Genomic DNA, 23,357 nt, shown 5'->3' with positions numbered 1-23,357 from the left:
TTATAGCACTGGCAATGGCTTGGTTGCAGCTTAAACATTTACACTTTTGTCTCCTTCCAGTGTTGTTTAGACTCTTCTCTGGTTTTTTTAATGACTTAAGATTTCTACCAAGACAAGGGTAATGCTTCTGTGCATTTGTCCCCTTCCCACAAGTGGGGCTCATCGTCTAGAAAATAAGGAGCATTTACCTCCCCTAAGTCCCTCCCCTGCAAAACACCCACAACAATGTTCTTGGAATATCCTGAAGCCAGAATCCTACGTTTAGATTCAAGTTGGAAAGCCCATGTGGTCCTTTCTGCCCTCTTGCTGCATCTCTGGAGCCCATCAGTCTCCCTTCCCCCATCTTCCCTTCTAACCCCAGGCTGTCCCCCAGGCTGGCAAGGCCAGGCCTGGCCCTCACCTTACAGAATTATTTTTCAGTCACCTGGGATGGGGTGGGGTGAGGTTTATGGGCTTTGTGGTATGGTGCTGGCACCCTGCCAGGGGCAGGCTGTCAGGCACTAGAGAACTAGGTCCATCGGGGGTGTCAGATCAGAGGTCACATGAAGTCACACAGCACGGGATCCTCCTGCCACTTGGGCTTAAGCCTTGCCTGCTGGACCCGACTGCCCTGTCCGGGGAGACGCCTCCCTGGGCTCTGTCTGTGAAAGGCCTTGGGGAGGTCGGAGGTGTGGCTCAGGTCCCCTGACCACAGTCAGAGAGTCTGGCCGGGCACACACTGCCCCATCTTAGTAACAGTGGGTGTCAGTGGGGGATGGAGGGGGACCTGGCAGGCACTCCCTGGGCGTCCTAAAAAAGGTGCAGATCAGTCAAGCGAACTCAGAGTTGATAAAAAAAAAACCAAAACATTGCAGAAGTAATAGCTGAAACTATAAAGTGACATAGTAAAGATCAGTGAATATTTTTTAATCTTAATTCATACATATTTTACTTTTCTATCCTTCCCAAAGCAAGCATAAGCAGTAAGTAGGCAGGTTAAGTGCACTAAATAAAATGAGCAATATTTGGGACTTCCTCCCTCGGCCAGATGGGCTGTTGCCAGCCTTGGGTAAATGCATACATGCGCCCCCTTGTACAGTCACTCTTGACCTAGTTGCACAACTTGCTACCTGTAAACAGGCTTTCAGAGGGCACGTGTGTGTCCAGGTTGGTTTGAGTTCCCCGGCTCACTCAGCAATGGCCCTGGTTTGGGTTGTTGGTTCTACCATCGAGAGGTTCTGTCTGCAGGGGAGGCTCACTGGGCTTGAAGTTCCGGATGTCAGCTGGTGCCGTGCGGGTCCCCATCAAGGGCCAGTTCCCAGAGGAGAGCAGGGTGGCCCTGGGGGGTGGAGGGGGGGGGCCAAGGTAGAGGGACTCCCCCACTGCAGCTGCTGGACGGGGCCTGATGCTCTGCCACCTGGTTCCTCGACCGAGCTCGGTAGAGGCGGCGGGGTCCCCTGGTGGGCCCTGTGGTGCTGGGGTTGCTTCCAGACACAGAAGGGGAGGTTGAGGCCGAGACTCCAGGGGCACGTTGGGTGGTGCTGGGCATTGTTCCTGCGGACAGAACAGAGGGAAGGAAGCATCCAAGCTGCCCGGAGAACCGTCCTTCCCCGGGTTGGGGAGGGGGCTCCCTGCTGCACCCTCCTGCCTGGCCAAAGCCTGCAGGGGAGAGTCACAGGGCGAGAGCCCCTCTGCCAGGGAAGCAGGCCCAGGAAGGGGGGCAGTCAGCCTGGCTCACCAAGGCCACCACAGTGGAGAAATGGAAGAGAAGAGGAAGTGCTCGATGGTGACCCTGACCTTGGGGCTTTCCCTCTGACCTCATGTCACAGATTCACAGCTGGCGGAGGCAGGGGTGGGGGGATGGGAGGCGGGGAGGTTGACCTTCCGTCCATCCACGTGTTTGAGTGTAGCTCGTCTCGTGTCCGTACCTCACGCCAACTTGTATCTGAGCCAGAAATCCATCCTCCCTGGATGGAGCCTCCCGCACTCGAGGTGCTGGGGGCACGGGGCACATCCCGCCTGCCTTTGGTTTCATCAGTGAAGTGGGATGGTAACTGCCTTGTGGGTATCAGGATGAGATGAGGCCATGTACTGATAGCTGTCTAAGCTAGAGAACTCGTTCAAATGTGGTTATAATTGGAACGTGAATGAAGAAGGCCAGGAAGGGAGCACGAGGGAGCCAAGCCCTCCTTCTAGATGACTCAGATGATGCTAGCACAATCTTTTTTTTTGTTTTTTTTTTTTCCCAGCATGGAAAGAACGACTCTTTGGGAAGCAACTCAGCATTCTCTTTCCTAAATCTAACTAAGGATCTATTTGGCCGCCCTGAGCATTCCTTGTCACAGAGTTCCTGGAGAGCATTTTCTGTAGTAAGCCATGCGGCCAGGCAGGGTAAAGAGCGTCATTATTTTGCCCTGTTGTAAAACTGTAGCCCAGAAGATGCGCAAAACCCCTGTGTGCCCACCAGACCGGGGAACCTTCCGCTGGGAGGGTAGCTGAGTATCCTCGCAAGCTGTCCCTAGCACAGGGCTTGCTCCAAGTCACCTCAGAAGAGTAGAAAAGAAAGTCAATTTCATTAGTTTGTCCCTCGGGGATCTCTTGGGGGTAAAAAATCTGCTGAGCTTCAACGTCAGTTCTGAAAACTGAAAGAATGGATTTCTTCGTTGCTCAAAAGCTGGTCCCCGCCTCCCACATGTGCCCAAGGGAACCAGAATGACCTGGTGTGTGTAGAGCCGGTGCATGAGACACTATGGACAGGGCAGCTGGACGAGGGGGTAGGAGAGTCAGAGGCCCCTCCAGGCAGGTCTGTGGATCCGCAGATCCACAGGTCCTCGGGGAACTGGCGGGGGGACCCCATCAGGCGGAGGGGCTGCCCTCTGGTTCTTTCAGAGGCTTGGAGGCGCCTCTTCCCCTCCTCTCAGAACAGCTCTGCTCACCTCGCCCTGCTCCCAGCTGCCTGTGCTAGATCACGCTTCCCACGCCCCAGGACCTCTTGGTCCATAATGGCGCCCAGCCACGGTCTTCCTCTGGCCCCCTCAGTGCCTCGTGGCCCCAGCTCCCCTGCCAGGCCATATGTTTCCAGGGGCAGTGGCCAGCCCTGGACCAGCCCTCTCCGGGTTGGTTGCCCACCCCTGGCCCCATGAGCTATGGCAGGGAGAGAGGTGGTATAGGGCCCCTTGTAAGCGTTGTCCTTAGGACAGCGGTGGCTGTGTCGGGCGGATTCAGCTGGAAGGGAAAGAAAGTTGGATGCGGGAGGCCAATTGCGTAGCACGGGAGAATTAACATACAACGAGCTCGGCTCTAGTTACTACTTGGAACGCATGGATTGTACCTCCAATTTAACTTCTGCTTCATGGTCTTCAACAGCTTAACTGAGTTATAGTCTACACACCACAAAGTTCACCCGTTTAAAGTTTATAATTCAGTGGTCTTTAGTATGTTCCCTGAGTTGTGCGACCATCACCACAATCTATGTTGGAATAGTTACCTCGTGCCCCAGAGAAACCCTGTGCCCCTTAGCAGTCAGCCCCGCTTACTCTGCCTTCTCCCAGCCCTGGGCAACTGCTAATCTGCTTCCTGTCTGTGGGTTTGCCTCTTCTAGACATTTCACATCCAGGGACTCACACCACATGTGGTCTTCGGTGCCTCACCTCTTTCACGTAGCACAGTGTTTCCACGGGTCATCCACGTTGTGGCATGAATCAGGGCTCTATTCCTTTTTATGGCCAAATAATATTCCACCTCGGACATACGGGTTCCTGCTATTTAGCCCCTCACGTGGCCACTTACCACATACCACCCCCTGTCCTCACTTACCTCGTCTGCGGGGAGGCTGACCAGGACATGGAAAGCAGCAGGAGGAGAAGGAACACCACGAAAGCTGCCAGGCTCACCCAGAAGGCAATGACGATCGAATCTGTGGGAGGTGGACACGCGTCTCCACGTCAGCATGATGTCACAGAGCCCACGGGCGGGAAGCGAGGGCTCCCATGTGCTGTGGGGATGGGGCTCTGGGGCTTAAGTCTTCTCGGCTGTGATGGGGGGCAGAGGTACGGGGGCAGATGTTTCCGTTAATGATAAGCTTGGGAAGGAAACGGGCAGCAGCAGGGACCTGGCGTTTTCCCAGGGCCACGGGCCTCTGGGTGAGTTTAGGGGGCTTACTGAGGGGAAAAGACAGTAAATGAAGTTGGGTGACACCTATGGATTTGCTTTCTCAGCTGCTACTAATGCTCAGAGAATGGATTTCCCCGCCTCCCTTCCTCTCGGGAGGCAGAAGAAAGAGCTGCGAGCAACTTCACGTGGCAAGACGGCCTCCCCTCCCCTGTGAGGGCTGCAGCCCCTACCAGCCTGGTTAGGGACAACTTCAAAGACCCCAAGATCAGAGACTTAGAAAAAAAGATGTGCGCTAGGCAACAGTGCCAGCCTGCCGCATGAAGGGCCAGGCCCTTCCCGCTGTGGAGTTGTCACCCGAGGCCTGCCACGGCCAGCCTGCTAGAGGTGGAAAGAGCTGGTCCCTTTCTTTCCGAGGGACAGGCCCAGCTGCGGGGCAGTGGCAGGAGGAAAAAGCACTATTGCAGCCGCTACTCTGGCTGTATCTGTGGCCGGAGGTGAAAGGACACAGGGAAAGCAGGAAAAATGCTTAGTCTCTTCCGGGCCCTGGGTAGATCCTGGCAGGTCAGGAGGTTCCTTTCTCTGAGACTCCGGGTCTGGAACTTTCGGCAAGTTGCTAGGGAACTGCAGGGGTATAGTTTCTCTTGGGGTTTGTCTTTGGCTCTGGGCACAGAGTACCAGGCTCATAATCAGTGTCTGCAAGTACCTTATCCCAGACACACTCATGCCCCCAGGACAAGATGCCCCAGACCAGGATATGCTAGGCACCTACATGTGTGACCAAAGGAAGCCACTGAAGGATGGTAATCAACAGGCATGTATTAAGCATGTACACGAGCCAGGCTTTGCTGGGGGCTGTTAAGGATTCAGAGGGGGCCAACCTAGCCCACCAGAAATCGCTGACCCCCTTCAGGATGCTGCATCTCTCCCCCAGCATCCTCCTCGGCACTCCTGCTGCACTGCCTGTGCTAGCCCTGCCCTGCCTTCTGTTGGGTTCTGTTCAAACAGAAGATGTTTCTGTGATGGATTCAAATGAAAAGATGTTTATAAATGGGTGAACAAATGAACAAATAACTGAATGAATGAATGAATGGAGGATTAGAGATCTATGAGTCATTTGTGGGGTAAATAATAGTAATTTAGTAAAGATCATTACCTCTGCCCTCTATGATCCAAGACAGGTAGAGGGAGAAACTGAGACCTTGTAAGAGTTGATTTTAGGTCCTAAAAGTGTCAAAAACAGGTAATAAGGAAAAGATGCAGTATCTGCAAAAGGAATCATGGACCTCCACCACCTAGTAATGCATCAGCAACTTGGCACTCACACTGAAGAGAGGCAAGGACAGCAAAGCCCCCGCAGGCTGACTCTCACATCCTCTCTGCTTTCTGTCCCTGACCTGAGAAACCGCTGGGGGTGCCCTAGAGCCACAAACTGTTGAAGGGGACGCATGGGCTCCTGGGAAATAGGAAATGAGGTTGTTGCCATCTGTCTTAAGCTTAAGGACTTTTTTAAAAAAATTTTTATTGGAGTATAGTTGATTTACAATGTTGTGTTAGTTTCAGGTGTACAACAAAGTGAATCAGTTATACATATACATATATCCACTCGTTTTTTAGATTCTTTTCCCATATAGGCCATTGCAGAGTATTGAGTAGAGTTTGTTTCCTGTGCTGTACGGTAGGTTCTTATTAGTTATCTATTTTATATACAGTAGTGTGTATACGTCAATCTAAAGAAGCCTCTGACTTTCTTAGCTTTCCTTGCCTGCTCACTGTGTATTATTCCGCAATACCTGCTTCAGTTCAACTCTGTCCCAAAGAGTCACAATTTATTGTATAACCCTCAAAGTGTAAGAGTATGTATGTTTTCAGAGAATATGGTTTGGGATTTTTATTGTATAAGGAAGTTTCAGATTTCTGCAGACACTAACGCTCTTTTACTTTCATAAAAGTAATGCAGGACTTGAGGTCTCTGGCACCTACGTAAGTTCCGTCAGAGCCTCTAAGAAAACAGCTTCCAAACCTGAGCAGTTGAGACGCCCCCTCCCCTCTCCCAGGCTCACACTGTCTCTCCCAGCCCTTGGTCATTATCTGCTGAGCAGGAAATGGGATGTCACCACTCCCAGAACACAGCGTCTTCAGAGAAGTGAAATTTTAATTTCGCCTGACCAAAAAGGCGAACAGTAGCCACTAGCCGTTTCCTGTACTATATTCTATTTCATCGTGTTCTGTTGAAAAAGGCAGCCAAGAAAATAGGGTTTTTTCCTCTTCTTCCTGAAGGTTCAGCCTAAGTGCTTGAGAGAACATTTTGTACCAAGGGTGAGAGCTGTCATTCCCCAGTGTTGGAAATGTTTAAACATCCGTGGGCTTGTCTTTACAACAAGGAACACCAGGCTGGCTTGACAATGAAACTGGTCCAGCCACGGAAAACTCCGCTTCCCTTCCCTCTTCTCCAAGGTCCTAGAATAAAATTAACCCCAAGATTTTTCCCTTCTTGGGGAATAATAACGGGGTTAAGGGCCTAGGCTCTGGAGGCCATCAAATTCTGACTTGGTCATTTCCTAGCTGTTTGATCTCGGGCAATCTGAGACTTTTACATCTCTAAATTTATTAACAGATAAACTCCTTATCTGTTAAACGGGTGTAATAGTATGTGTTTTTTGGCTGTTAGGCAAATTAAATAAAATAATATGCATATGCAATGTACATGGCACAATTCCTTGTTTAATGGTCGTGAACCAATGTATAAATAGAACTAATATTATTATTTCAGTTAAGAGGGCTTTGTGGCAAGTAATATCACAGCATCCTTCAAGCTCACTAAAATGTAAGCTACGAGTAAAGGTAATTGTAGCATAGACTGCTGGCTGTCAATCCTAATGTTTGCTTTCACATGCTTCCATAGTAATAGAATGCCTCCTTTAGCAGGTCACATGGCTTCCTGGCATGAAGACTACATTTCCCAGCCTCCCTTTCAGTTAGTAGGGTCATGAGACAAGGTTCTGGCCAATGAAATGTGAGTGGAGCAGTTACAGGACAGCTTCTAGGAGTCCTTCTGCAGAGATGGCTGGATTTCTAAAACCCATGTCCCTTCTTATGCCCTTACTCCATTTTGTTGCCCAGAACATGGATGTGATGGCTAGAGCCAGGCTTGGATGGCAGGGATGGCAGAGATATGAGCTAGAACAAAGCCACTTCTTGACGATTTCATGGAGCTGACCTACCATGCCATCCTTCAAACTTGTACATGAAAGAGAAATCAACATCTGTTTTATCTGGAACTCTGTTAATTTAACCAATTTTCTCTATTGAATGTATAAAAAAGTTGACTTTTTAAATGAACATATCAAAACTGACAAATCCAAATGAATGCGGACCTTCAAAATAATCATCCGCTCTCTACCACAGAGTCATCTAAATTTTCCTAAAATACATACGACGATCAAACATTTATAAATTCTTCTTTTGCAATCACCTTGAAGGACACACACACACACACACACACACACACACACCAATTTTGCTACTTTATGAGCTATTTTATTTTTGACACCCAGCTGGTATCAATCAGCTTAAGTCCATTCCACCTGATTGGTTTCTGGATGATTCTCAACTATTTCCCAGAAGCAAATCCACTCTCCAAAGAAACACATAATTTATCACTGTGGACATTTCATAGAATGTGTCATGGCCACCAAAGTCATTTCCAAAGTAAGAGTTCCAAGTGGTTTTTGAGCAATGACAGACTCATTCAAGTTTGGCAGCTCCACATGGGGCTAGCTTGATGGGAAATTTGTTCCAAGGTAACCATGCTCATATCTTTGTTTAAAAATCACTTTCACCGCTTACGTCATGTCCACGGGACTGACAATTTGCTGAAGACTTAAACATCATAATTAAAGTTGTAAGCTGAACTTGATCCCTCTGACCAAAAGAGAAGAGTTATATATAGGTCCTTTGTTCAATCTTTACCCTGAAGTCTATGCATTGTGTTCAGAACAGATTGGTTAGCGGTGTGTTTTTGTTCTTCCTCTCCTAGCTGTCAGAGAAGCAGATGAATAGACTGCCTTATTATTATTTATTTTTTAACATCTTTATTGGAGTGTAATTGCTTTACAATGGTGTGTTAGTTTCTGCTTTATAACAAAGTGAATCAGTTATACATATACATATGTCCCCATATCTCTTCCCTCTTGCATCTCCTTCCCTCCGACCCTCCCTATCCCACCCCTCTAGGTGGTCACAAAGCACCGAGCTGATCTCCCTGTGCTGTGCGGCTGCTTCCCACTAGCTACCTATTTTACATTTGGTAGTGTCTATACGTCCGTGCCACTCTCTCACTTCATCCCAGCTTACCAGACTGCCTTATTATTGAAGCCGCCAGAGGCAGTGCATCAGCAGAAGTCAATATGGGCTATGACAAATTCTTCCTAACCCCTAATTAAAGGAAGAAGACATATTGACCTGAGAGGTAACTAATACAGCAGTAAAGCCAGACACTACCCAAGGAAAATCAATTCATCTCACTACTCCCTGCAAGGGAGTACTTGAGTAGTATCTGGAGACTCATTGTATTAAAATAATCTGTATGGTTGCTATAAGATTGGAATACGGGGCTGTTTCTTTCTCCTAAGCTTAGCCTCTGAAAAGGGAACAAATAGAAGATCAAACGTGTCATCAGTCTGTTCAGGCAGGGTCTCAGGAAACAGATTTGCATTTTCCACCTTTCTGACAGTGTTGGGAAGATTCTTAACCTTTCCGTGAAACAGAAGCCACATCTGAAAAATCATAAGGGTAACAATCCTTGTGACGTCCCTGTAACAGAATCACACCAGATTTTAAGCCATCCCTGGGAAAGGGCAACCCACAGCCTTCAAGTCAGCACTGAATGCTCATAAAAATATATCTAAATCCCTAGATGTTTCCAATTATCTGCCCAACCATGATGGAATAAATTGCACTGCCTGGGCATGAACACAAAAATCTTAAAATCCTTCCTGCTTGTTAGGTTAACACATGAGCTCGGGGATTTTTTCTTCTATTTTTGTCTTCTCTACTTGACATAGGAGTTGAACCCAGCCTGGACTTCGCCATGTCTACCAGCTGCCCTAGGTGACCTTCTAGTGAGACGATCTGAGCGAGAGCTTTGCCTCTTTGTCCAAAGCATTCCCAGCATCTTTCTGTCTTTGATGTGCACCCCTGCAGAGACCTGCGATACGATGCTTTCTGATTTGTTTGACTGGGTGGGCGATCCAGCCCAGAGGAACAGGCAGGGAGAGAAAGTCACATTTGTCAGTAAAGGAGGTCACCTGCTTGCTGTGGTTGACCTCTGTCCACCCTCACCTGGACTCACGCTTACCTTACCGTACCTTCGAAGCCAAGTAACAGAGCATCCCTGAGACTGCCCAATGCTGCCTTTTGCTGATCATCACAGAAAACAAGAGTGACACAGTGATAACAGGAGCACAGAGATTGGATGAGGGAGATTTCTGCTTTTGCATTTTTTAGGCTTTTTCTTTTTTAGTGAACTTTTTTGAATTCAAATACTAAGGACAAAAATAGGCGAGACATCTTTACCTAACACACAACAGTGGAAAAAGTTCTTCTCTCCCCAAGGCCACTGCTTGTAAGAGCAAAATTCTGGAAACATTCTATATGTTCAAAGATACATATTTCTAGAACACCATGCAGCTATTTGCAAAATTTTTGTGAAAGAATATTTAACAACACGGGAAAACAAAATACTGTGAGGTCAGTAAGAGCAGGGTACAAAATAGCATACACAGCCAGATCCGATTTGAAATATATCTAGCAGACAGGATGTGCATAGTGAATTCTCTCTGTCTGCTTCAGCTGATGGCCAAGACAAAGGTGCCACTATAGACTGAATGTTTGTGTCTCCTCCCCACCATTCATATGTGGAAGCCCTACTCCCCAGTGTGATGATTTTTGGACGTGGGGCCTTTGAGAGGTAATTAGGGTTAGATGAGGTCATGAGGGTGGAGCCCTCATTAGGATTAGTGACCTCATAAGAAGAGAAAGAGACACACATACACTCTTTCACCATTTGCACCAAGGAAAGGCCCTGTGAGCACACAAAGAGAAGGTGGCCATCTACAAGCCAGGAAGCAAGTCCTCACCAGACAGAGAATCTACTGCCACCTTGATCTTGGACTTCCAGCCTCCAGAACTGTGAGAAATAAATGTCTGTTATTTAAGCCACCCAGCCTGTGAAATTTTGTTATAGCAGCCCAAGGAGACTAAGACAGGGCTTGACTACTTAAAATCTGACTTGGTGATGCTTAGCTATAAGGAATTTTCTTTAGAGACAGTAGATAGTATTCAGAGTCCCCCACGACCCTCATCTTGTAGGAGAGGGTGCCCTGCCCTCGAGTCCATGGGGACAATCCAGGGCATTCCCTATGTGTCTGTTGCATACTTCCCAGCCTGCAGACCTGTGGGAAATAAATTTCTGTTGTTTATAATACACCCAGTCTCTAGTATTTTGTTATAGCAGCCTGAAAGGACTAATACAGGCTGCTGTAACAAAGTACCGTGTCTGGGGTAACTTAAACAACAGAAATTAATATTCTCACAGTTCCGGAGGTTGGAGGTCCAAGACCAAAGTGTCCGCAGGGTCGGTTTCTTCTGAGGCTTCTCTCCTTGGCCTGTCTTTCACTGGGTCCTCCCACGGCCATCCCTTGTGTGTGTCTGTGTTCTAATCTCTTCTTCCAAGGGCACCAGTCGCTTTGGATTGCGGCCCAGCCTAATGACCTCATTTTAACTTAATCACCTCTGTAAAGGTCTTATCTCCAAATACAGTCACCTTCTGGGGTACTGGGAGTTAGAACCTCAACATAAGAATTTGGCGGGGGGCCGGGGGACACAATTCAGCCTATAACACCAAGGAAGAACAAACTTGGAAGGGGTTCAGACCTCCCTGGAGGAGATGTGGTTTGGCCACTGGATGGCAGAGGGGTTGGGTCGTTCAGCCAGGCCTGAGCTTGCCTGGAGCTGCTGGACAAACCATGGAGAGCCCTCTGGAGGCCTGGTGGGTGGGTGGGGGTCGCTGAGGGGGAAGGGAGGGAGATGGAGGAGTTGGCCGGCAGGGGCTCTGGAGGCAAGGCCCCTCCCCGACCAACCACAGGTTCCCCGGGGGCTTTGGTTTCTTTGTCTATATGGCTGCAGAGAGGTTATTGCCACATTGAGGCTGCAAGATCTCAGGGAGACGGTGTTCTGGGCCAGGGACCGGAGCTAGTTCCCCCAGACATCCCCACGCCCTCACCGCTGAACCCTCAACCCCGGTGCTCCAGCAGTGCCCTCCAGAGCCCTCTCCTGAGAAAGCCTAACACGTGCTCACTTTAAAGAAATTCCGTTGTTGATCACAGAGCCTATTTTGAAGGGCACATTCAGAGCTGAGAGGCAATAAATTGATAATTGATGCAAATATTCATTGAAAAAATTAATAATGTGCGCAAGAGCCACCTACTTCACATTAGTTTATTCATTCATTCAGCAAACAGCTATTGCGTGCCTACTGTGTGCTAGGCACTATTTAGGAGCTCGGGGGAGAGAGAAAGAGAGAGAGAGAGAGGTTGACAAAGGTTCCTGCTCTGCTGGATCTGACATCCTGGTGAGAATCTGCCCCCTGATCGTGACGAGTGTCCTGGGAAGAGTACTGAGGCATCAGAGCTGGAATTTAGGTCCTGGCTCTGTGACTAGTCAGCTGGGTGACATTAGATAAGTCACTTGGCCTCTCTGAGCCTCACATACTTCTATGCCCGTGGCTGTAACACCGGAGCACGCTCGTTCGTTCATTTATGTGGCCGCTCCCTCCTATGATGTGAACTCCTAAGGGTAGGGATCTTTCCAACTTTATGCTTCCAGCCCCAGCACATGGCTGTTTCCTGCCCACGTGTCACCACTACCCTACTGACCCTCACATTTATATGTTCACCAGAGCCATTTTCTTAGCAAGCAAATTGGCCCTTGTCTCTTCCCTGCTTACAATCTTAAATGACTCCCTGCAGTTTACAGGGATCCTCCGAGGCTGGCCTGCAAGAATCTGGCCCCCGGGTATCTGGAGCTCATCCTTTGCCACTCTTCCCAAAACACCCTCCCGGAAGCACATCTTTTATATACAGGAGTGTAACTGTTCTCTACCCTGCGCCAGCCCCCTGAGTAGCAGGCAAATTCCCATCGATTTTTTGGACTCAGCTTTGCCACATCTTCCCTGGGAAGCCTTCCTTCACCTCTTACTTCTCCCCAGGGGTGTCCTTCTCTGTGCTCTGTGGGCAACTTTCGCAAATCTCCAGCCTAACACCATTAACTGAATAACCGTTTATTACTGATCAGTATCTCCCACTTGATGGGATAGTTGAGGATAAACAGTGACCTGCTTGATCTCTTCCTCGAGCCAGTGTCATCTACAAAAAGGGTCTGGTCTAAACTAAGAGAGACTCCAGGGACCACACTCAGCTCATCCGCATGGAGTGGACAAAATAGCTCTTATGAACATTTGGGGGGAATTGGGGAAATTTGAATATAGACCAGAGATTAGATGATACTAAGAAATAATTGTTGAAGAGTTTAGATGTACTGTGATGTCCTAACTTTTAATAGTTTCCTAAATTTGCTGGAGGAGTGTCATGAGGTCTGTAACCTACTTGGAAACACATCATCACAAAATAGATCATCATGGTAATGAAATAAAATAGTTGTTGAAAAAAAAATCGAGGACGTGGATTTAGTCCATTTGCTTTTATACCTCCAGCTCCCAGTGCAACTGTCTGACGCGTAATGGATAGTTACAGAATTTTGATTGTTGAATTAATCATGAGCGATGGCCAGAAGGTGGGAAAAGGTATGGAGTGTTTCTGGTCTGGTGCGGAAGTGGGTGTCTTTGAAAAGACTGAAAACAAAATTGACAGTGCCTAATTTCAGGGGGACTACCAGGAGGAAAAGGGGGCTTAGACCTATTGGGGAGGGCAGGGGCAGGGAAATGAGCAAAGGGCACATGGTTGAGCCTGGAGTCCCTCCTATGCAGGGACGCCGTGAACAGTTACACAGGCTGCACACTGCTCAAGCGACCCCACCTGAATGGGTTGTGATTAGCTGTGTGCCCAAAGGAGGAGGCCTTTTTCTAATTTTCTCTACCATGGGGGTTAGTGGCAGCCCTGTTCCTATGTTTGTGGGGCTTGAGGAAGGAGAGGAGAATTAAGGTGACCATCCGATGTGCCTGGGTTTCTCAATATGCATCCATGGGACAGTCCTGGGCAAACCTAGACGGTTGGTCGCCCTCAGGAGAGTGCAGCAAGAGAAAGAAGAGGTTGAGGAGATGGAAGCGAAGATGGAGAGAGACTGAGACCAGGGGGAAGAAGGAGATAGGCTTGTAGGTTGATGTTTTCCAAAGGGACCGGAAAATGGAGTCACTGTCACCAGCTGATAACACAACTTCCCGCAAGCTCAGCGGCCTGTCCTCCCCACCTGAGCTCTGCTGAGGATGCCACAGGAGAGGATGTCCACTTTCCCACCCACTGGACCCAGCCTCATACAGTTACAGACAGGCCCAGGGAGGAGAGAGGGGACCCAAGGGAGCTCTCAGTTTCCCCTCAGCAGCTCCAGGCAGGAGTTATTACAAAACAGCACACAAAGTAGGAGTGCAATTGCTTGTGGGTGTATAGGTGTGTGTGTATGTCCATGCACGCACGTGTGTATGTGCCTGTGTGCACATGGGGATACAGACACAGAACAACCCTAATTGGCTAGGCACCGAAGCGTTAACACTGATTTTTTTTCTGACTGGTAGAGTGAAGTAATTGACTAAGGAGCATATCAACCTTTAAAAAATATATTTAAAAAATGTGGTCATAGTAACACACCATCATTTATTTATCCCATCTCCTGTTGATGGATATGAGGTCGTTTCCAGTTTCTGCCTATGACATACAGTGCTGCAGTGAACATCGAAATACATGTATCCTTGTGGACACGTGCAAGCATTTCCCGAGGTGGATGCCTGGGAGAGGGATGCTGAATGATGCCTTGTGAACAATTGCAACTTCTCTGGTCCTTGCCAAGTTGCTCTCCCAAACGGTGAACCCAGATTTCATCCCATCAGCGGCATCTGACAGCACTAATTTCTGTACTTCTTACCCCAACACTTGAAATACCAACCTTTTAATTTTTGCTGATCCAGTGGGTGGGAAATGGTATCTGATTTTTCTTTCCCAGTGCATTTCCCTGATGACTTTTGACATTGAGCATTTTCTCATGTTCCTTGGTCATCTGAGTTCCTTCTGTTATTGTCTTTACATATCGACTGCCCATATATTTCTATTATTTTTGTTCTTGTTGATGGATGGGTTGTGTTGACTTATGAAATAATAAAGTGGTTTCCATTTTAAGCGAAAAACGATATTTCCAAAGTAGTTTCCAAAAATATAAGGGAATAGTCAGTGCAGTCTCTTTGTCGTTCCTGGAATACACCAGGCGCTCCCCTGCCTCAGAGCCTTTGCCCTCGGTATTCCTGCTGCTTAAAAGACTCCTTCCCAAGACATCCTCTTGGCTTGATCTCTCACCTCTTCACAGGTCACCTTGGAGAGGCCTTTACCAACCACCCTAGTCAGGGTGTCAACCCTTCCTTGGGCCCCAGCTCTCCTAGCCACCCTTCCTATTTGATATTTCTGTGGAGCACATCTTGCCATCTGCCATATTTTTCTTGTTTATTGTGAATTGAAGAGTACTTCCAATTTTTAATGCTTCTCCCACTAGAACCCATCTAATTCCCTCCTCTTGAATCTGGCCTGGCCTTGCTAACTTATTTGCCCAAGATCACAGAGCTAGTAAGTAGCAGAGCTCAGATGTGAATTACAGCAGACAGGCTTGGGAGTCCATGCACCTAGCCCTGACGCAGCCACGGCCCCATGGCTGGTCACCCAGAAAAAACAAGACAATTAATCTATTCAGGGCATAAACACCCTGGTGGGGGAGGGATTTTTGCCTAGCCCCAAAATTCTTTTCCAGAGACATTAGAAATTAAATTCAGATAAGACATGAAGCCTGGGATATGTGAGACACAAACAGGAATAAAGGATCCTAGAAGGAACACCTCTCCCGGTGGGTGTCAAAGATTCATGATATCTAGGGGTTGGGTATAAAGTGGTATCTGATATCCATTGTAATAAATCTGGAGTTAACTTTCTAAGACACTAGGACACTTTTGAGACAGAATATTCTTTTAAGATGGATTTTTTTTTTAATAAATGAGATTTTAAAATTTTTAAATTTTTTAAATTAGTTAATTAATTTTTGGCCACACCCCCACGTGGCTTGTGGGATCTTAGTTCCCCGGCCAGGGATCGAACCTGGGCCCTCGGCAGTGAAAGCGCCGAGTCCTAACCACTGGACCACCAGGGAATTTCCTTAAGATGGATTTCTTGATAGAGTTTAATTTATTTGTTTGGGGTTCCAATAAGCTGGGTGAGTTTCTTCAAATTGTAGATATCATGTTTTCTATCGTCTGTATGCAGATATGGGAGAGTTATTTTGTCAGTCCCCTAAGATGCATAACTTGAATCCTTGCTATGAAAATACCAATCGATGTTTACTCTTCATGGGAGGGATGAGCCAGCAACTGGCTTCCCCCTGTAGGAGTCAAAAGCCCCCAACATCTAGCTTGTCTGGGGGCTGGCAGGGCAGTGACTTGTGTCTCTGGTAAGATTCCTCACTGAGATAATCTTTACTGGGTTTGGGAGTTTGAGGAGGAATTTCTTATTTGACCTCATTTCTAGCTCCCCAGGTTGTAAACTTCCAACTCCAGTTCAAGTGTGCAAGAAAGAACATCTCAAACCTCATACACAATTTAGAGAACACCAGCTGTTTTCGCCAGAAATGGAAGCTGTTTGTGGGGAAGGGGGGAAGGGCAGAGGACTGACATCATGGGTTCTAAGATTCTAAAGTTGCAAACGGTCCTCCCACCCAAAGCAGCTGGGAGACTCTTTGGAGCCCAGGTGGTGGCTGAAAGGGGTGTCTGAAGCTGAGCCAGAATTTTATTTAATTCGTGTTAATTTTAAAAACTCTTTCCTGAATGCAGATCTACGTGTTGTCCAGATCAATATGTATCCCGAAGTTCTGAACTTTTGATAATATACTTATGTGGGCTTTTATTTCAAATCTGCCACTTTCTCCCTATTACTATATGTCTTCCTTACTGCGAGTCGTATGTGAAAAAAAATCTGCATTTTAATGTCATGATTATATACCTTGTATCAGAAAACACACGCCAAATCTATTTTGCCCCCAAAGGTTTTGCTACAGTGCCAGGGATACAGGAAGTCCTCAGCAAACATGAAACAGAAGTCGTCAGCTTCTGCAAGCTGTAAATGAAACAGGAAACAGAACACTTCCTAACCAGACATTCTATAGGACTTTCCCCAAGGGCCCTGCCGGGGATCTGCCTCCTTTTATTAAATGATACCATCTGAGTGAATTTCAGTTTTGAGCTGGTGTGTAACAGACTATCTTTCTTTTCATACGAGAAGCATCCGGTTCCTTCTAAGGACTGCATTCATTTTTTGAAGGACATAGTGTGTGATGGTAGTGAAATCCCAAGGAACCCAGGAGACTTCAGAATAGGCAGAGAGGATGGGCTCCTGAAACTGAGACATTGTTTTTGTTTTGTTCGGTTTTTTTTTCATGTTCATTCCCTCAGTTAACTCATTATCTTGACTGACTAGCTGGGATAATCAGAGGAGATTGCTGACCAAGTACCAAGTTACACAAGAGATAAAGACTGGGCAGGGGCAAGGAGGAAAAGGATGTTTACTTGTCTGGTTGTCCTTCCTGAGACTGTGAAGATGAAACACTGGTGGGTATTTTAATAGGAATTAGTAAGTCACACATCTGAGGAGTGGACACAGTAACTCTCTCCCACATCTGTACAGAGACAACAGAAAACGTGAAATCTGCAATTTGAAGAAACTCATCTAGCTTATTGGAACCCTAGACAAATCTAACTCTATCCAGAAGTCTATCTTACCAGTAGATTCTGCTCCCAAAGTGTCTTAGTTTCTCAGGAGCTTAGTTCCAAACTTATTACAGAAGATAACAGATACACCCCCCCATTCCCTTATATCCACGAGTTCAAGTCGTGTTCTGGCTTCCCGGTGACATCTGTTGTAGTTCTTAAGTGAACGGAGAAAAGTCATTTGGGCCAACCCCCAGCCTCTGCCCGGCCAGCTTTCCCAGTTCAGGACTCACGTTTGTTGGCTTTCAGCTTATTCTCATCCACAGGAATGAGGTCCAAGTAGTCCAGGTAGTATTCGTAGCTGTAGTAAGCGGTGGAGGCATTGGTCCTGTTGGCCATGCCTGCGGCACGGGCAGGTGGCCCCCTCCGGAGCTGCTCAGAGCTCTACCAGGAGGTTGCCCAGCTGATTTCTGTAAAATCGTCCAAGTGTGTCTGTGGGTCTCCAGGCTCAAGGCCTGCCCACTTATCAGAGCCGTTGGGCTCAGAGGAAGGTCAGAGGGGTGGGCCTGACATCTTCAGTGTTCAAGTAGAGCGTTCCATCCTGCCCTGCTTGACGGAACTCCAAAACAAACAGAGCTACAAGGCTGGAGCCTGCAGTCCCAGGGCAGTTCCAGGTTGGCCCTCAGCATCAGGACAGGAAAAGAGATCCCCCAGGGCCCCTTGAAAGGCAAGATGTGGGCTAGGATTGGAAAGGACAGTCACTTTTTACCTTAAATACTTAACAAAGTTAATCAACAAATCAAAAGCCTGGCCATGCCCTTGACTTGCATTAAGGCAGTGCTTGGTGCTATTAAGCAACCAGCAAATCACTGGCTTAGATTCCTTATCCGAGGGCCTGAGTGATGTCAGCCCTGAACTTGCAACCTCTCGTGTACACATCAGCAATTAATTAAACCAAAAGAACACTCCACTCCAACTGAGCACACTTCCCAGCTTTCATCTGAGCCCCCAAGAAACAACCAGTCAGTCGCCTCTGTTCAGACGGGCTGTTTTTCGTGTCAAGATCCCACGTGGATTGTGCTCTTGGGAAATAGGGCCCCAGGGTGAATAGGGTTCACCAGCCCTCTGCTGACGACAAATGGGACAAGGATTCTGCCGGTCAGGGCCTGACTCCAAGTTGTACGCTCACTTTTCTAAGAGCACAGATGCAATCAAGAGGAACATTGCAAGTACTGGGAGTGAGCAGGACTAAATGTGAGAGGATCCCTAGAATTAGTTATGAAATCGAAATGCACAGAATGATGGGGACTTTTCCCTCCAGTATATGAACTTTCCTGTCTTCTTGATTCAGGTCTACACTGCCAGAGGAAAGCTGGGCACTGACGGTGTAGACAGTGAACCCAGATAACTTCAGGCCCACCTGGGGGGCCTGCAGCCTTCCATGGGGACCCCTCCTCCTGAACGGAACCTCGGTGGTTCAGTCGATTAGAAGGGGAGAAGTGAGCTCCTGCGTCTCCAAAGTGAGGAGATGAAAGATCCACTTGAAAAGACTCTCCATACAGCACGCACATCCCTGTGCACGCACGTCCAGCTGTGGCTGTGCACGCTGCTGTGCACATGCCCCCTGGGAGTCCTTGGTTAAGGGACAGTAGAGTGTAGGGGACACAAGCACGGATTCTGGAGCCAGGCTGCCCACTTTGCATCCTGGCTCTAGCTCTTCCCAGCAGTGTGGCCCTGGACAAGTGACTTAACCTCTCTGCAGCTGGCTTTCCTCACCCGTGAAATGGGCATGACCACAGCATGTGTCTCCCGGGCAGCGGGCGGGGGTGCTGGGAAGTATGAATGGGCACAGCCAGGCACGGGACTTACAGCAGCCTTGTCCGTAGGAGGCGCCCGTAAACATAAGCTGCTGTTGTCACCTGCCAGCAAATGTGGCCTTTCCTCCCAACCTACCGTGCTGCTTTTCTCATTTCTCACCCTCCATCGAGTCCATCTCCTCTGCATCTCTACTTTCACCCCCCTCTCTCATAATCCATCCATCTCTTTCTGTGTACAACACCAACCTTGGATACAGATGAACTCCGTCTATTTCTTGCCTTAACTATTCACGTTCTCCAGCTCTCTGCCTGTCCTTTAAGGAGAACCTCTAGTAAGAAGTTTCCCAACCTCAGGTTACCATCATCATCCACCAGCATGCACCCATGTGCATACGTGTACACACACACACACACACACACACACAGTATTTTCCAGAAAGTTGAGTGACATGTTCAGGTTTACCCAGCCAATTAGTGATTGAGTCCAGATAAGAACCTGAGTCTCCCGACTCCCAGTCTGCTGAGCTCCCCTTGGCACTAGGCAGTCTTCATGGACGTGGCTTACGAAAAGCAATTGACAAAGAACATCATGCTCTTAAGACAGAGGCATGGATACAGGGAGGGAGAAGGGACAGGGACTCCTTCTCCGCTGGGAATTGAAGGTCAAATGAGGTGACCTAGGCTATTAGCAGCAAAGAAATGTGACCAAAGAGCGGTTCAATTTCAAGGCTGAGTGAGATCTTGTTGATAAAAAGATAAAGGATCTCTGACTTTTTTTTAAATTACTTTTTTATTGGAGTATAGTTGCTTTACAATATTGTGCTGGTTTCTACTGTACAGCAAAGTGAATCAGCTATATGTATACATATATCCCCCCTTTTTTGGATTTCATTCTCATTTAGGCCACCACAGAGCACTGAGTAGAGCTCCCTGTGCTATACAGTAGGTTCTCATTAGTGATCTTTTTTTTTTGTAAATTTATTTATTTGTTTGTTTGTTTATTTATGGCTGCATTGGGTCTTCGTTGCGGCACGCGGGCTTCTCATTGCGGTGGCTTCTCTTGTTGCGGAGCACGGGCTCTAGGCACACGGGCTTCAGTAGTTGCAGCACGTGGGCTCAGTAGTCGTGGCTCGCGGGCTCTAGAGCGCAGGCTCAGTAGTTGTGGCTCACGGGCTTAGTTGCTCCATGGCACGTGGGATCTTCCCGGACCAGGGCTCGAACCCGTGTCCCCTGCATTGGCAGGCAGATTCTTAACCACTGTGCCACCAGGGAAGTCCAGTGATCTATTTTATACATAGTATCAATAGTGTATATATGTCAATCCCATCTCCCAATTCATCCCACCCCCACCTTTCCCCTTTGGTATCCATACGTTTGTTCTCTATGTCTGTGTCTCTATTTCCGCTTTGTAAATAAGAGAATCTCTGACTTTTAAGGATGTGTTGAAACAAACAATTATGCTACCAGCCCTACCTTAATTGGGGTTGTACATGTTTTTACACTTTTAAGCAATTTAACATGTACCTGTCCAAGTCACTATAATTTTTTTCTTCTCTCATTTTAAACTGAGGAGGTTGGAAGGTTGGAGTCAAGGGGATTTGCAAAATTGGCAGGTGGAGTGATGCGGAGTGTGAGAATAGCTGAGTCAAGAGGGAGTGCTTGCCCCTTTCTCGGCCAATCCCTGGATCTTCCTCCTATTCGGTTCCTTCAAGTGCAAGTTCCCCATGGCCCAAGACAACTTCTCTGATCCTGCCGGGCCCCGGTGACTTTCCCTCCCCTCAACGCTAATCACGTGTATTTGGCATCACTACCACCCTTTAAAAGACTATTTTAAAATTGATGTATAACTTACAATTAAATGCAAACACCTTATGGATATATCTTGATGACTATGACACACACAGAAACATACACACACGTGAACATCATCTAGATCAAGATACAGAACGTTTCCGGTGCCCCAGCAGGTTCCCTCGGGATCCTTCCTGTTGGATAACCAGCCTCCACTCTTCAAACACACCAAGGAAACTGCTATTCTGATTTCTATCATCACAGATTAGTTTTGCTTAATTTCAAACCTCATATAAATCTAATCATGCACTACAATATGTACTCTTTTGTATTTCACTTCTTTTATTCAACATGTTCTTTTTTTTCCTCTGTGGTATTCCATTATATGAATATTCTGTAATTTATTTATCCATTCTCCTCTTGATGAACATTTGAGTTCTTTTCACTTTTTTGGCTATTATGAATAAATGGGCTATGAACATTCTTTTTTTTTAATATTTTATTTATTTATTTTATTTGGTTGCACCGAGTTTTAGTTGCAGGAGGTGGGCTCCTTAGTTGAAGCTCACTGGCTCCTTAGTTGCGGCATGCAGTCTCCTTGGTTGTGGCAATGGAACTCTTAGTTGCAGCATGCACGTGGGATCTAGTACCCTGACCAGGGATCGAACCTGGCCCCCTGCATTGGGAGCGTGGAGTCTTATCCACTTCGCCACCAGGGAAGCCCCGAACATTCTTTTTCACATATGTGGTGGACGTAAGTACTAATTTATATATCAGGTATATATCAGGAGTTGAATTGATGGGGATAGCTTTACTAGGTATAGCTAAACAGTTTTCAAAAGTGTCAATACCAGTTTACACGCTCACAAGTATATATATGGAACATTGCAGAAATGCCTACAATCCTCTTCCTTATACACCCAGTGACTTTATATCCTCTTCACATCAAAAAATGAAGCACATTTCTCCATTTTTTGATTTTGTGACTTGTTTTGGCTTTGACTAATAAGTAGGACTATTAAGTTTTGTAAGTTTCAGGCCAACATACTAAGGCCTTAAGGCCATGTGCCCACTGTCCCAGACCCCTGCCCAGTTACGCTGTGAATAAGCAGAAGCCAGCCTGTTGGGTGATCAGAGACGTGTTGCCCCGTCAACAGCCAGCTAATCCCTAGGAGTGGAGCACTCCAGCTGACCAGCAGCTGACTGTAGACCCATGCGTGAGCACAGCCAAAATCCAAAGAACACCCAGCTGAGCCTGACTTAAATGGATGATCAACAGAATCATGAGATTTTGAGCTGGTTGAATGGTTGTTCTTTTTTTTTTTAAATTTATTTATTTTTGGCTGCATTGGGTCTTCGTTGTTGCTCGTGGGCTTTCTCCGGTTGTGGCGAGCGGGGACCGCTCTTCGTCGCGGTATGCGAGCCTCTCCTTGCGGTGGCTTCTCTTGTTGTGGAGCACGGGCTCTAGGCGCACGGGCTCAGTAGTTGTGGCTCGCGGGCTCCAGAGCGCAGGCTCAGTAGCCGTGGCACACGGGCCCAGTCGCTCCACGGCATGTGGGATCCTCCCGGACCAGGGCTCGAACCCGTGTCCCCCGCATTGGCAGGCGGATTCCCAACCACTGAGCCACCAGGGAAGTCCCGGTTATTCTTTTTTGTTTGTTTGTTTTTAATTTTATTTTTTTATTGAAGTATAGTTAATTTACAATGTTGTGTAGTTTCAGGTGTACAGAAAAGTGATTCAGTTATACATATATATATATATATATATAAAACTGTATATAAAAAATACATATATTTTTCAGGTTCTTTTTCATTATAGGTTATTACAAGATATTGAATATAGTTCCCTGTACTATACAGTAGGTCCTTGTTGTTTATCTATTTTATATAGATAGTGTGTATCTGTTAATCCCAAACTTCTAATTTATCCCTCTCCTCCCACCCCTTTCCCTTTGGGTAACCATAAGTGAATGGTTGTTCTTTTAAGCCTTTAATTTCGGGGTGATTTGTTACACAGAAAAAGGTAATTGATAAAATATGAGATTTCCAGTTGCTCCACATCTTCACCAACCTTTGTTATTGTCAAATGCTTAAATACTCTGGTAAGGACCTACCACATTTTAAAATTCACTTCCGTACATGTCCTTACTTGCTTAACTGCTTTTTAAAGTTTTGAAGAAAAAGACCATGCTTTACACAATAACTATAATATCAGTATTTGTTGATAGTATCAATCATACTGAAAGCTTTCCATGAGATAAACAAAACATATTCCTAACAACCAGAAATCTTAAGGCTGCAAAGAATGATGTAACAGCTGTCAGCTAATTCAGGTTCTTGAGGTACGAAATTATGAAATTAAAACCCAATCAAATAGTTTTCAATAATTGTGGAATGGTGTGTATCACACTAACCAGCCCACAGATAACAATTATAAAATCTGGATAAGATATGATAAAGCAACTATTTGGAGGCACTGGAGAGTGACTGAAAGCAGGCAGAAACTGAAGGGAAGCCAACCTTTGAAAAAGGGAACTGCACTGGGTGACATTTGTATTTATACAGCAGTTTCTCTGCTTGTATGTTTCCTCAGTCCTCATAGCATGGAACAGCTTGAACTCAAACAGAAAACTAAAGTTTCATTGGCTCGAGGAGTCAGGGGACAGAGCTTGGGGCAACAGACTGAGTAACTG

At 46.9% G+C, this 23,357-nt stretch overlaps 1 protein-coding gene and 1 non-coding gene across 2 annotated transcripts; both read right to left on the bottom strand.

Annotated features, from left to right (window-relative positions):
- Window positions 1-1,170: 1,170 nt before the first annotated feature.
- On the bottom strand, window positions 1,171-17,466 carry MRAP (melanocortin 2 receptor accessory protein). Its single transcript, XM_068545698.1, is given in 5 exon segments — window positions 1,171-1,333; window positions 1,335-1,429; window positions 1,431-1,533; window positions 3,796-3,895; window positions 17,350-17,466. Coding segments are annotated over 5 exon segments (567 nt in total). The 5' UTR covers window positions 17,456-17,466.
- Window positions 15,435-15,507, bottom strand: TRNAE-UUC (transfer RNA glutamic acid (anticodon UUC)). The gene has a single exon. It is a non-coding gene; the product is annotated as a tRNA-Glu (tRNA).
- Window positions 17,467-23,357: the final 5,891 nt, after the last annotated feature.

This window comes from Eschrichtius robustus, chromosome 6 (assembly GCF_028021215.1).
Source record: "Eschrichtius robustus isolate mEscRob2 chromosome 6, mEscRob2.pri, whole genome shotgun sequence".
Classification (NCBI taxonomy): Eukaryota; Metazoa; Chordata; class Mammalia; order Artiodactyla; family Eschrichtiidae; genus Eschrichtius; species Eschrichtius robustus.
The sequence above is the reverse complement of the archived record's forward strand: the minus strand, read 5'-3'. Positions and strand labels throughout refer to the sequence as shown.